The sequence below is a fragment of the Pelmatolapia mariae genome, linkage group LG10_11 (genome assembly GCF_036321145.2).
Source record: "Pelmatolapia mariae isolate MD_Pm_ZW linkage group LG10_11, Pm_UMD_F_2, whole genome shotgun sequence".
Lineage (NCBI taxonomy): Eukaryota > Metazoa > Chordata > Actinopteri > Cichliformes > Cichlidae > Pelmatolapia > Pelmatolapia mariae.
Genome location: NC_086236.1, coordinates 62004990 through 62019217, shown reverse-complemented (window position 1 = coordinate 62019217; position 14228 = coordinate 62004990). Strand labels below are relative to the sequence as shown.

General features: G+C 38.5%; 3 protein-coding genes across 3 annotated transcripts; all 3 read right to left on the bottom strand.

The window, feature by feature from the left end:
• Positions 1-423: 423 nt before the first annotated feature.
• apoc1 (apolipoprotein C-I) lies at positions 424-1780 on the bottom strand. The gene is made up of 4 exons (XM_063487248.2): positions 1645-1780; positions 1009-1078; positions 772-910; positions 424-683 (listed from the first exon to the last, which is right to left on the bottom strand). Exons 2-4 carry the CDS (start codon positions 1061-1063, stop codon positions 623-625), a joined length of 255 nt encoding a protein of 84 aa, XP_063343318.1. The 5' UTR covers positions 1064-1078; positions 1645-1780; the 3' UTR covers positions 424-622.
• A 3549-nt stretch (positions 1781-5329) lies between these two features.
• Positions 5330-7538, bottom strand: apoeb (apolipoprotein Eb). Its single transcript, XM_063485665.1, has 5 exons — positions 7481-7538; positions 7145-7210; positions 6893-7046; positions 6516-6803; positions 5330-6433 (listed from the first exon to the last, which is right to left on the bottom strand). Exons 2-5 carry the CDS (start codon positions 7185-7187, stop codon positions 6088-6090), a joined length of 831 nt encoding a protein of 276 aa, XP_063341735.1. The 5' UTR covers positions 7188-7210; positions 7481-7538; the 3' UTR covers positions 5330-6087.
• A 4157-nt stretch (positions 7539-11695) lies between these two features.
• Positions 11696-12798, bottom strand: apoa4b.2 (apolipoprotein A-IV b, tandem duplicate 2). Its single transcript, XM_063487539.1, has 3 exons — positions 12759-12798; positions 12407-12557; positions 11696-12272 (listed from the first exon to the last, which is right to left on the bottom strand). Exons 1-3 carry the CDS (start codon positions 12796-12798, stop codon positions 11696-11698), a joined length of 768 nt encoding a protein of 255 aa, XP_063343609.1.
• Between the last annotated feature and the right edge of the window lie 1430 nt (positions 12799-14228).

The window sequence follows — 14228 nt, the reverse complement described above, 5'->3', positions numbered from 1 at the left end:
CCTACCTTCTTTAGACTTTTATTCCTTCTTTGCGGCTTAAACATTCCTGTCCTCATTTAAAAAAGGAGTAAGTGGGCAAAACTTTATGTGGTCCATTTTGTCAGATAGGTGCAATGAAAAAAGGAGAATGAACTACAACAATAACCTATAGTAACTGTGACCTGAGTTAGAGCCAGGAAGTCAAAGACCTCATTGCTCAACATTTTGTTTTCACAGCAAGCCGTCTGATGCAAAAGGCCAATGTCCGTTTGTTGCTGATGACTTGACCTATAAGATGATACTGCTATCATGCCACAGTACAATCAAGAACTCTTTTAATCAGTGAATACAACAATACACACACACACACACACACACACACACACACGTCATGTTTTCTTTCTTTGCATGGCTACAAATCGAGGATCACCCACAATTTATGTTTTAAAACATTTGTAATTTCTTTATTGCACTTTTCAAAAAAAATAAAAGATTACACTCTTTGCAGGTAACATAATTATTTAGTCTGTGTAGAGCAACGTGATATGTGAAATATCGGCCACCCACGAGCAGAGTGAGCATCTTAGGCTGGTTGCTGGCTAGCGACTGGTTGCTGGCTAGCGACAGGTTCCTGTCCGCTTTTCTACTGCCTCATTTCCTCGATTTTGTCTTTTATCTTCTGAAAGGCATCTGTGAACCAGTTCCTGGGCAAAATAAACACGAGTTAGATGGCGTTGAATTGTGTGTGTGCCTGTATGAATAAATCTGCTTATTCCCTGTATGTTAGAGTACCTGGTGCTGGTTCCAAATTCGCTGTTGTGTATATCATGGAAGGCAGTCTTAGTTTTTTCAGCGAGGGACTGGCCAATTTCAGTCAATTTCTGACCAAACTTGTCAAATCTGTCCTGAATGCTGGTATCGTCTTGGGCCTCTGTAGATGGAGGCATATTCAAAGAGAGGGAAATTTGCATCATGTGAAATAAGAACAGCACGACCGGAACAGGATATGTTTAAGGCCAAGTAGCCTACCTGTGTATGCCACAAAAGCCAGCATCAGCACGGCAACTGCAAGGTACAGTCTCATTTTGGCTGTAAATGACTGAGAATACAAAAGGGACAGACTTTTGTCTTTTTTCACACATTTGCTGATGATCACTAATGAAAGTGGAAAACAGTTAACGTTTATCTTTCTTTAAAAATTGTGCCTCTGCATGTCAGCACCAAGGTGACTGGACAGCTCCTTTTACTTTTCGTCTGTTATTTCTCTACTTTGAGTTTACAAAACTGACCATTTTACCGATAAAGCACATTTGGTCATGATATTTTTATTAAAGAAAACAAAACAAATAAAAAAACACGCACACACACACCAAAAAAATCCCCAAAAAACAAAAAAACAAAGGTTTTGAATTATTTCATGCTCTTTGTCTACTAAAGTGCATGTCTCTGCAATGTTTGATAAACTTTCAAAATATCCTTTTTTTACTCCTATAAAATACTATATCTATCTATCTATCTATCTATCTATCTATCTATCTATCTATCTATATATATATATATATATATATATATATATATATATATATATACATATATACATATATACATATATACATATAGATATATAAATATAAATATAAATTAAAAAAATATATATATACATACCGCTTTTCTGTCTCAGAAGAGAAAAAAAAATCAAGTGCCTTTAAAAGCCTATGTGCGTCCCTCTTTATAAGCGCTTGGTTTTAGGAGAGTGACGCAAACGCCAGACAACACGTACAAGTGGTGACCTTGAGTCGTCTCTGCCCCCTTTATTGACCAGCACATGAGTTACATGAAGATATGTTGATTGTGATAGAGACGTGCTCAAATTCATTATGCAGCAAGATTGTGTGATATCCACCACGGTGATAAAAGAGAGAGAGCGAGGAAGAGAGAGAGAAAGAGAGCGAGAGAGAGAGAGACTCTAGATTACAGTCATGAAGTGATGTATTATGTGTAATTATTATTTAGAAGTAGTACTCAGAAAAAAAGCATTAGAGACATTGAAAAGCATAAAGACAATATAAGTATGTGTATAAATACTTTTGAAAAAATCAAATCACAAGGATATGAAGATATGTGCGTTCATGGCAGAAAGAGCAGCTCAGTAGATAAGGTGAGATATGATGTAGAAGAACATAGTTCAACAGTGATATGATCATCACCAACTGACCATTTGGAACCTCCTTTGGACCTGAAGCTCTGGCTAAATTTTAAATTGTATCAAAAACTTTGCCTTTAATACTTTTTAATGTGGGGTGACTAGACTGCAATGAATACTGGTTAAATCTGCCTGCTTTTGATACATGGTGCACATTTTTAACACAAACTTTCTCTGAAATGTCCTATTTTCTTTCTTTTCTTGCATTTTACATGATATTTTAGAGGTTGGAGCTAACCTTAACTGCTATCATTAAATAACTGTTCAGCAAAAAGGTTTTTTTTCCAACTCTACTCCTATGGATAGTGTCATAATAGCTCAACCCTAATGAACATTAACATTGATGTAACATGACATCTTTTGTTATTTGACACAAATAACTGCTGCTTGTATAAGTCACAAGCAGCAGATAAAGTTCTTCTTTTCATATCTGTCTTATACAAACCTCCCCTTGCTTATAAGAGGAGTAAGTGGACAAAACTATACATGCTCCAATTTGTCAGTTTGCACCGGAAAAACAGTACAGTTGAATGAACTACAGTAATCCCTATTATGAGCCGAGTTAGAGCCAGGAAGTCTGCATCTACCAATTCAAAGACCTCATTGCTTAACATTTTGTTTTCACAGCAAGCAGTCTGATGCAAAAGGCCAATGTCCATTTGTTGCTGATGACTTGGCCTATAAGGTGTTACTGCTATGATGAATGGCCTAATTGACTTAAATAAGACTTAACATGCCTCAGCATCTCCATCTCTTTTGTAATGGAGTGGCTGGTGGGCTTATTTATGAGCTTGAGCTTGCGTGCACAGAAACTCCTCTTGAATAATTGTAGGAGGCATAGGGCGTGAAAGTGCATGTCTTGTGTGCTCACAATTTGGAATAACAAGCTTACAGGAGGGCTGTTTTTGTGTTTAGCCAAGGCCCCTGTGGTGAGTGATGTTGTGTGCCAGCTCTGAAGAGGGTGAAAAGGATGGTGAGAAGAGTGGGGGTTTTAAAAGGAGGTAAAATCTCTGCAGGGATGTTTTTGGGGTTACTAGCAGTCATGGGCTAGATAGCACCTGCTAAATAGCTGTTTTTTTTCCTTCTTCTTCTTTTCCTTTAATTCTTAGCACTTAGAGTGCAGACACCCTATAGTACAGCAGACAGAGCAGAATTGCTGAGGTAGCAGGATGCTTGTGGTTTTCCTGTTTTTACCATCCATGACTGATCCTTTAACACAGTTGACTGTGTACTGTAGGAGTTTCACTTGTCTGTTTCCAAATAAACCCTGGTTCCTGAAAGAAGTGATTTCACCGAGGATAAACACGTAGTCATATCATTAGTCACTCTTCAGTTTACATGCAATGCCCTTTAGCACTGGTAGAAAGGGTAAACATGTTTTGAAGAGAAAAGAAACTGATTAAATCTAGTCAATTTAGGAAAAGAAAACATACAATAAAAAAGATATAACTTTCTGTATCACAGAGAACTGATGAGTATTTTGAAAAAAAAAAAGTAAAGTAGAAAGTCAGGGAAAGTAAGTAGAGTGTTATCAAAGTTTTTCCATTAGAAAACCGTTTGGTGTGGCAGGAACATGGACAAATCTTACACTTCTCATCAAGAGTCATTTTATTGTGTTTCACTATTCTTGTATTGATTTTAATTTCAGGTTGCATTCACAATAATTTGTATTTTTATCAAATAATGTGACATTTCTAAAGTCATTTTGTGTCTCGACTGCAGAAACTTAATCCTCAAAAATGTGTGCTCTCAAAGCACCGTTTATGTTTCTTTATGTGGCACGTATAGTTTACTTATTCTCCCAATAAAGAAAACACAGCTGCATCTTTGTGTTTCCTGGATTCAAGTGGAGAAGAAAATCTGAACAGGGGACAAATGGTGTCCCCTACTGGCCTCGGGCTCAAACTTCAAAGAGAAAATCATGCTGTGTTTAAACAGCCATTTTTACCCTTTTTCATTTAAAGGACAATTTTCAGCGTATGACAGCCGAAGCCACCTTTTTTCCTGTGAATGGTGCCTTTGAACTGAAGTTAAAAAACATAATTTTGTTCTTAAAATCCTCTTACACTACTAAAACCGCTAGTTGAAAAAAGTTTTGGACAAAATACGGGGAAAGATGGGAAAAATAAGCAGTTTTCTATATATGCCAAAGTCTCTTATTCTATATTGGTGGTGGTTTACTCATAAAATAAATTTTAGGCAAGATAACCATCACCTCAATGGTAATTTAATCTGTGGCACAGAATGTTCCCAAATGCCTGCTGGGATCAAGAGAAAGGAATCTCAAGGGAGATTTTAACAAGTTTGGACTAGAAAAGGGTAAACTAAGGGATGTAAGGGGGTGGCTGAACAAGGAAGGCAAACCAAAAAATACTGATGCTTATGGTGGAGTAGAGGAACAGACAGGGAGCCTGGCTTTAATTTCAAATGTTCTTGTTATTGCACTTATCCATTATGATTGCTATGGAGGATGTAGGTGGGGGGATTTGGAACTGAAGCCCATCCCTTTTAACACTAGGTGAGAAGCAAATACACCGGGGAGAAGTCACCTGTCAATCACAAAGTGGACAAGTAGAGACATATAAGTCATCATGCTTTATGCGTTCCACCAATGAGCAATTTAGATTAGTCAAGTAACCTAATAAGCATGTTTTTGCACTGTGGGAGGAAACTGAAGCACCCAGAGGAAACTTAACCACAAGGAAAAGCAACACAGTACGACCCAGCTGGTCTTTGAACCCAGAACCTTTTTAACATGAGGCAACAGTGCTAACCCCTGCTTTATATAAGCCATTATATAAATACTCACATGGTCTTATGTAACCACTGCCAAATGTAACAGCAGCACGGGGGCGCTAAGTTTTTTAAATGGCTTGATATTCTTACTAGTAAAAGCCATCAAGACTGCTATTCTTTTATAGATGATTTTAGACATGTTATACTTTATAATGCCATTGCATCATTATGCAAAATAATCCAGTTTCCAAGCATTAATTGCATCTCGTCTACATTATAAAGCAGTACTGTAATTATTTAAAATATTCACCAACAGCATCAGCTGTTTCCACTCATCAGGTGTAACTGAACCCAAAGTTAAATAATAGATTGCTCATTAATGTTTGATAAAAAACAAACAGTGAAAGGAACTATTTTTTCTAGGTTCTTTATTTACTCAGCACTGTTCAGCACACTGCAGTTAAAGAAAGTGCACTTACAGAGAGCAGCATGGTGGGCATACAACATGTGAACCACACTTGTGAAGTACAGACAGGTGTTACATTTTACTCACTGATTATTTGCATCAAGTAATTTTACAATCCATTTCTCTGTGAAGTGCAACACAGAAACAACAATAAACAGGACTCCTTTTTGTTGTTTCTGTGTTGCACTTCTAGAAGAAACTAGATAGCACTCATCGTTGTTCACTGCATTTATTGAAATGAAAGACATTGGTGTTATGTGCATTGGAGGATAACGGGATGAAATCTCAAGCTCAAGCTGAAACTCTGCAGTAATAACCAAACAAAATGTAGAAATTGAATACAAAACTTGTGGGAATAGACTGATATAACAGTTAATTCAAAGTAGAAAAGCAAAGGATATTACAAATAATTGTTGTCTTTTTGCATAAGAAAGGTTGTTATTGACTGTGGTGCTTGTGTTCACTGATAAAGGGGGTCAATGAGAAAATAAGAAAGGGTGACTGTGCAGAAGGAAGAACACACCTGCTGACTGTTCTGCACCTTATCCTCCCTTGTCTCTCTATTCAACCCCCATATCCTGAACACTAGAACACTCAGTGTAAAGATCATCAGCAACTTTCCCCTTTTCTCATTTTACCTGGGTGTAAAGAAATCAGCAGTGTAGCCATTCCACCAACCATCTACCACTTTCAGAGTCTCTCTTTAGGCAGTGGTTGACTCCTTGATCTTGTCTACAATCTCCTCAAACTGCTCACGGATCTTGGTGGCATAGGGGGAGAACAATTCTGTCATCTCTTCAATCTTCCCCTGAACTGAGGTGCGCAATTCCTCTGCAGTGGCCTCCAGCTGGGTCCTGATGCCCTCAGCCTGGGTCTCCAGCTGCTGACCCAGGCCCTCAGCCTGAGTCTGCAACATAGCAGTGATGTCACTCAGCTTCTTATTGGTGTTGTCATTGGCCTGCTGGACATAGGGCTCAACATGCTCCTTCACTGTATCCAGGTTCTGGGAGGCACGGGACTGGATCTCACCCATGTAGGTGGCCACAGTGCTAAAATAAGAAAGGAATGGTTCGATTAAAGTTTATTTTTCTAAACGCAAGAGAGAATTCTAAAAGTTTCTGCCCAACTTACTTGCGAATCTCCTCAATGTCCTTATTGAGGCGCTTCTGTAGTTTATGGATGAAGTTGTTGATGCGGCTTTCAAGATCACCAGTGTTATGGTCCACCATAGCCTGGAGCTCACTGTGATACTCAGTGCCGCGCTCCTTGGCATCCAGCATGTCCTTCTGCAGTCTGTTGATCAGAAGCTGAACGTCTTGAGAAAGCTGGGCAGTGGAGGTCTCAGTGTAGGGAACCAGCTTGGTCTGAATGTTATTTTTGTATGTTTCAAGCTCTGCCATGGTGTCAGTGATCAGAGTGCTAGAAGCAGAAGAACAAGAAACACTAATCAATGCAAGATCAGTGCAGGAAAAAACAAAGGTACTGATTAATTGCTCAGCTTCACTCACTCTAGCTCCCTGCTGAGCTGAGAGGCCTTGAGGTTCTCCACAACTCCATCAGCATTTTGGCCCAGCTTGGCAATGTACTCCCAGAAGCGATCCACACTTTCCTCCCATGGATTTTTTGTGGCTTCAGCCTGGCGAACAGCACGGGCATTGCAGCCTATAGTGGGCACACATAGAAAGGATGGATAAATAAAGTAACTCAGATATAATAAAATGTGACTGATAAATACTAAACCAGCAAGTACGTCCACCTACCAGTGATGACTGCCAGAGCAAGGATCAGGGCTACAGCCTTCATGGTTGTTAGACAGTCAGATACACCTATGAAAAGCATAAGGAACGCTCAGAAAATCAGCAATACAATAACATTTACATTTGCATCTTCCACACTATTTACTGTGTTTTTATAAACTACGATATAGACTGGAAATTAAAAAAAACAAAACAACAACAACGTGAGTTTTATGTTTAACACATATGTGCAAAGATAAACTCAGCCAATAACTAAAGTGAAACTTCATAATTTCTAAGACTTGGCAAAAAAAAAGAGGACAGCATGTTTCTCCGTTCTTTCTATCGTCTTTCACTCACCTGTGAGGTTGAGATTCCTCCGTGCTCTTTAGTTGATGACTGGGGGTTTTATAGCCCTGGGAGGCTGTCTCTGCGCGTGTTGCGCAGAGAGCGATCGCGCGGGCACGCTCACGCGATGGTGATGATGATGTTGATTTGTCTGCAGATAATCATGTTTTCTTCTGCCTAACGTGCCACCGAAACCTAAACGGTGTGCTTTGTTGGAGGGGGGATTGAGCAATCTGGTTGTCACGAGAACAAACGGGGTAAAAGTTCCACGTTCAACGCAACGACAAATATTCGTCACATTATTCCGTTTTCACGTTTTTATACTTAAATTTATTAGCAAAAGCAGGATCTATAAAAACCAAAAATAAAAACTTTAGAGTAAAAGTTTCTCCGTCAGACATTTAATGCCCTTATTGACGTATAGATTATTAGTGCAAAATGAAATACAAATAAAGCCATAACCTATATAATGTATCAAAAAAGAGCTTAAGTACTACTCATTAAGAGCTACTCATACGTTTTTAATTGTTTTGAACAATTGCCAAAATAATTAAACCGTTTGTGAGCATGCAGAAACACAAGTTTTAGATAGTGTCATTGGTGTTTATTTCTCAAATCACTTGTATGTTTTTACTGTAATTTTTCTAACCTTTTTATTGCAGTATTGCCATTTGGCAAATAGTTTCCCCCCTCTAGTGCTCATTGTAGGTTTGTTACAGATGCTTGAATAACTTAGGAGGCTGTTCACAACTTTGCATGTTTTCTTTGATGTTATCACCATGTGCTCCCTGAATACAAATCCTCATGTTTCGGCTCCAGGATGTAAAGCAGCCTTTCACAGATGCATCTCAATCTAAATACACAGACAGTATTGACACCTCACCTTTTCACCTCATATAGACATGCAACCCCCAAACACATGGCACATTTGCATGACAATCCTGCTCTCACATTCAACTGAATATAGTATGAGTGATTTTACTGTTTGCATATCATATGCACCTCCTTGTATTTTCCACTTTCTAGTTTCTAAATCTTTTTTTTTTTTGTGCAGACACTTAAATTAAAACAAATATCCAGTAAGTGCCAGAAGGCGTTACCCCAACATGATGAGCATGTTCAGACTCGGGGACACATTAGGTTGCCCTCAACATGCCCGCTGTACAAAAGAAGGATTACAGGTAATAAATCCAATGAACAAAGTGAGCATATTGAGCAAAAGATCTAAATTATACAGATGTGACAGAGGATAAAAAAATATGGGTTTTATGTTGAATGTTTTCACAACCAATCGTATTCTGAAAATTTCCAGGATTTTGAAACTGGTGTAAGTCAGAGGAAGTTTGGTGTAGAAAGAAGTTACTTACCCCTGCTTGTTAAACACCAAATATTTGTTTAGCAGCGGGACAGAACAGTCATGGGACATTGTGCATATTTTTCCTGCATTTACATTACTTTAAAAGCTTTAAAGGTTTGTTGTTGCATTGACTGTGAATTATTATTGTTACATTTGATAAAATTCTCATATTTCTGCCTAACAAGTTGCAGGCTGAGTTCACTCTTGCCCATGTATAATGACATTTGCCCTTTGGGCCTTGTCTTTTTTGTTGTCAGCCCAATTGGTTTTTCTCTTTTGTAATTAGGGCCAAAGTTCAAATGGGTTTGGTCAGGTAATTAACATGTTTACGTGATAACATTACAATATGATAACCCAAAGAGGTCAGTCTGTATAGAGGTATTTGAAAAATCCTTTGTTCTCCTTAAAAGGGGAGAACAATGAGAGGAAAGAAATCATGAAACTGGGATTTATTTATTTTTTTCAGTTAAACTCAGTATGTTTAGGTACAGCTGTGCTAAAATAAAGACCTTTTGATCCTTATTCCAAGACAAAAACGGGTATAGTGTATGTCACTGCAGGAGTCACAAGCTAAAATACTGTATGTTCAACTACAGTTTATTTGTTCAAACACAAAGCAATTACAATTTACTACCAAAAACATTGTCATGCAACACTCTCCATGTTGTCATGCAACATTTGGGATCTTATTTCCATGAAGAGCATGTTCAACAGTTTGTATGCAACAGTCTCCAACATTAGCTACTAAGACTTATTTTCATCTTGGTGATTACAAATACAGACAAGAGGCTTTCTGACTATTCTTGCAGAAAAAAATAGACCATCTTGACCATGCGTGTAACAAGTGGCCAGACTGCAGGAACTCAGTCTCATCCTAACTTTGCCGTGCCATCAGGACAAAGATCAACAAGACAGACGGAGAAGTGAAAGAGAGAGAAACAAGAGGAACTATGAGGTAATACAATAAAACATCTGGCACAGTCATCCAGACTGTAACGGCTTCTCCTTTTTTGCTTCACAGCAACAGACAGTTTGAACAAAAGTAACCCTGATGTTGCTCACTTGTTTAAGGAATTTGACTTTTTGGTTGGGATGATCTCACTCCATTAAATAGGCAGTCATCTGTTTAGATGAGTCAGTGAGGTTACTGTAGTTAATGCCTGTTTTCACGTTAAAAGCTATAAAACCACACAACCTCAACATCTGTGGTTTGAATAGGGGGAGTGGCATGACTGTAGCATGCATATATATATATATATATATATGTGTGTGTGTGTGTGTGTGTGTGTGTGTGTGTGTGTGTGTGTGTGTGTGTGTGTGTATAGCTTTGCTGACTCGAATCAAATGCTTGCAACAGCAGAATTTCCATAACCAAAAGTTACACTGCAGACTTCTGAGAGTGAAAGTGTAAGCCAACATTGCATTCAGTGTTTCAGGTTAAATTCATAAAGCCTTATATGTGGATCCAGCAACAGAGATCATACAGCAACATGTTCATCCTTGGTCACCAACAAAGTCAGTTGATATTATTGGGAAATAGGTTTATTTATTTATTTGTTTATTTATCACTAGAAAGATAATTAAATTTTCATACTTTCTACTGCCAATCACTAATTACCTCTACTGATTAAATAAATGAGTTACTGAAGTAATTCTTGGAGCTTTACACTGAGAAAAGTCATTCTTGCACTTTTGAACAATTTGCCAGTGCAGTTCCTCAGAGAGTGGTTAACCCCGCCTCATATTTAATTCTGAAAGCATTTCATGTGAAATGTACCAGCATGTGCTTTTCAGAATGACACAGCTTTTTTTTTTTTGTCTATGTTGTATTTTTTTTCAACCGAATTCTGTGTCAAAGTGAACAAAATTAAAAGTGAGCCAGGAGCTCAAAACATTTTTTTGTTTTCTCCTATTTTTTTCTGCCATTGTCATACAGTTTTTCTTAAACCAAGATATTATGTTTTAATAATAGTAAGAATAATATTGTAAACTTTAAACTGATCTTGGAGAGTTAACATTGTGGAGAGTCTGTGACAGCTTGGGGCAGAGCAGAGGAATGTTGTTTGCCACTGGGTAAGGCAGCGTGGGAGCAATCTGGCAGCGGGGATGGAGGCATAAAAGCGAAAACAAAGTGGGAGCTGGAGATGTTTATGAACTTCCAGACTTGCAGAAACAAACCTGAACATGCCCTGTCCAATACCCACAATTTTATCTAACAGGGGTGTGCCGGGGGGCCAAACCTTTGCAAGCAGCCACTGAACAAACAAGAAAGCTTAACCAGTGATTTTTGCTAAATGACAATGTACAAGCTTCCTTCCAGCTGTCCAAGTAGCCCAAATCTACAAGTAAAACCTCATACAGATCTATGTACTTTATAGCATGAAAAATAATATTTTCTATTTTCTATATTTTCTATAATAGCTATTAATGAGTCATCAAATCACCAGTCCTGAAAAAAAGTGCTTTTAAAGCTAACTAACATGAACAAACCGTAAATCTCTTAGGTCATGATACAAATCTTTTTTTTTTTTTAATTTTGTCTAGTTACTTCTTGTGTTAAATTTTAAAGAAATATATTTTCCAGGTACCCACACTTATCTAACATCACCTTGACTCAAATAAGACAACAGGCTCAGAAATTATAGTTTTGCTTTCACTTTATTTTCTACAACATATGAAAACTGTTTGTGGTCACAGACCAACACATATTTTTTGTATGTATCAACTTTTTTTTAAAACTGTAAATATATCAAACAACATCTGATTTTTTTTTTTAATTCCAGATACCAGGAACATGTCCTTGGTATTTGGAATTCTTTAGATGCACTTTAGATGCACTTTTTTCTGTTTCATGTGAGGTGGATGTTAACTTAATTGGCTTTAACAAAGGATTCATAAAGGGAGGTGAGACGAGACTGGAGGTCCTGAGCATATGGGTCCAGCCTTTCCCTCAGCTCATCAACGTAGGGGGTGGCCATTTCTTTCACCTGCTGGGCTCTCTGTGCAATCTGACTCTGCACCCGCTCAGTCAAGGGGGTCACTTTCTCCTTGAAGTCTTGCAGATGCTGGTCCACCTTCTGCTTCAGGTCATCAGTGTAGGGACCAAGCTGAGTCTGCAGGTCTTTCACGCTCTGCTCCAGGCTGGCCTTTAGCTCTTCGCTCTTCTGCGTCAGGGTGGTTCTCAGGGCCTCAGTGTCCAGGGAATCTGTATAGGTGGCCACCTCCTGTTTGAGCTGCTCAACCTTCTGCTGGACCTGTGTCTGAATGTTCTCAGTGTAAGGCTCGAGCCTCTCTCTGACTGTGCTCAGCTCTTGGATCACACGATCTCTCAACACATCAGCCTCTGTTGTGACTTTGGTGATCAGGTCCTGGGCTGTAGGTGGAAGCTGCTCCTGGAGGGTGACAGCATACTTGTTGGCAGCATCAACACCTTCTGTCAGGCGGGCACTAGATTTAAAAAAGAAAAAAAAAGATAGTAAATACAAGGCAGCGCAGTTAAATTTCTAACTTATCCTGAATATTTTAGGCAATACTATAATTTGTTGTCTGTTAACATAATTAGCAAGTTTTGTATGATCTACCTGACATCCTGTCCGAACTGAGATGATCTAATCATCTTCACGGTTTCTTCAGCTGTCTGTGTAGCTTTGGCAACATAATCCCAGAAGGCATCAGTCACCACCTCCAGCTGTGGCTTGGGTGCATCAGCGTAAAAAAGGTTGGCATTGCAGCCTGTTTAATGGAGACATGAATAAATTCAGAGTAGTGCAGATATTTCAGCTTTGTATATTCACTGGGATTTGACATTTATACAGGTCATATTGACTGCTCACCAAAGTTTTTCTTTGTCTTGAGCGGAATAGTTGCTAATTATGTATATATGTTCTCATGAGCCAAAATTTATAGTAGAATAATGATTTTTCTTAAACTCACCAGTGAAAACAGCTAGGACGAGCACAGCAAGGACCTTCATGGCTCTTAGACACTGTAACAAGAAAAGACCAGTTAGTTACCACAGCATGTTAACAACACAGTTAACAGTTAAAGAAAGTTTCTTTTAGCTCTCCATCTTACCTGAGTTTGTTAGTGTATCTGTAAGTCCACTTGGTAGTGCTTGTATTAAACTGGTGAGGAACTGAGGCTTATATAGCATGGCAGACAGCAATGATCACAAAGTCCAAACATTAGTGCTTTGCTGTCACCTTGCCTCACCCAGCTATCTTTGCTGACATCTTGTGCCAGATAATCCATGCAGCACGCCTCTTTGACACGAATACACACTGAGCGTTATACCCCAATATACACAAGTACACATTAGTCATCATTTGTGAGTTGTCCATTAAAAAACAAGAAAAAAACCAACAACACCTATTGTCTTCAATTTAAAAACTACTCAAATGCTGTATTTTGATGATTGACCACTGTTAGAGTGATACAAAATCCATAAGTCTAACCTCAACCGACCCACACAGGCCAGTCTGTAATCACTTAGCTGATAGGTTTTTTTCCAAGTCAGTGATAACCCTCTGCCAAGACAGATAGAGTCTATTGCTTTAATGTCTTTGTTGTCCTACTTGATTACGTGTACAGTAGGTATTTTATTGTCTCTCTTAGTTTTACATTTTGCCAGCAACACTGCTTCTGTGTCAGGGCAGTGTTCAGCAGGCCTATGTGTAAGTCTGACCAAAGGTTAGCAGACTTGAGCACTGTCAGCTTGTGAAGGCCAAAGTAGCTGCTGTTTCACGTCAGACATGCCATAGTCCAATTGCCAGAAACCACTTTGGAGTCCTGAGTATTAATTATTTCATTTTTTCCTGTTGTTTTTCTCTTTTTCTCAAGTGTATGTGTATGAAACTTGAATCTCAATTTTACCAGAATTTTTTTTATTGAAAATGGTACCTCTATAAAGTACTGTGAGTGCAGTTTGACTATTTATAAAGCTGAAAAAATTGTCTGACAAAAGTACAAATTAACGTTTCCGTCCAACAATCCAATAGATCAATTTTTGAATATGGTCGAACATGAGATTTGCATCATGGAAGCACAACCAACAAATCTGGAGAAAGTGTGTGATGCTTTCATGTCAGTATGGACCAGAATCTCAGAGGAATGTTTCCAGCAGTTGAATATATGCCATGAGGAATTAGGACAGTTCTGTAGGTACAATAGAATCCAATCCAGTACTAGAAATTGGGTAACCAATAAAACTGCTGGTGAACGTATAACAGCTAGTTAAACAGTATATTGTGATTTGTTGGTGATACCTCTGTGCAGACCTAGAAGTCTGCACAGACAAGTCATATAATAGTAATAGAAAGAAAGAAAGTATACTTTATTGATCCCCATGGGGAAATTCCTCTCCGCATTTAACCCATTCACTCAGTGAAGCAGTGGGCAGCCATT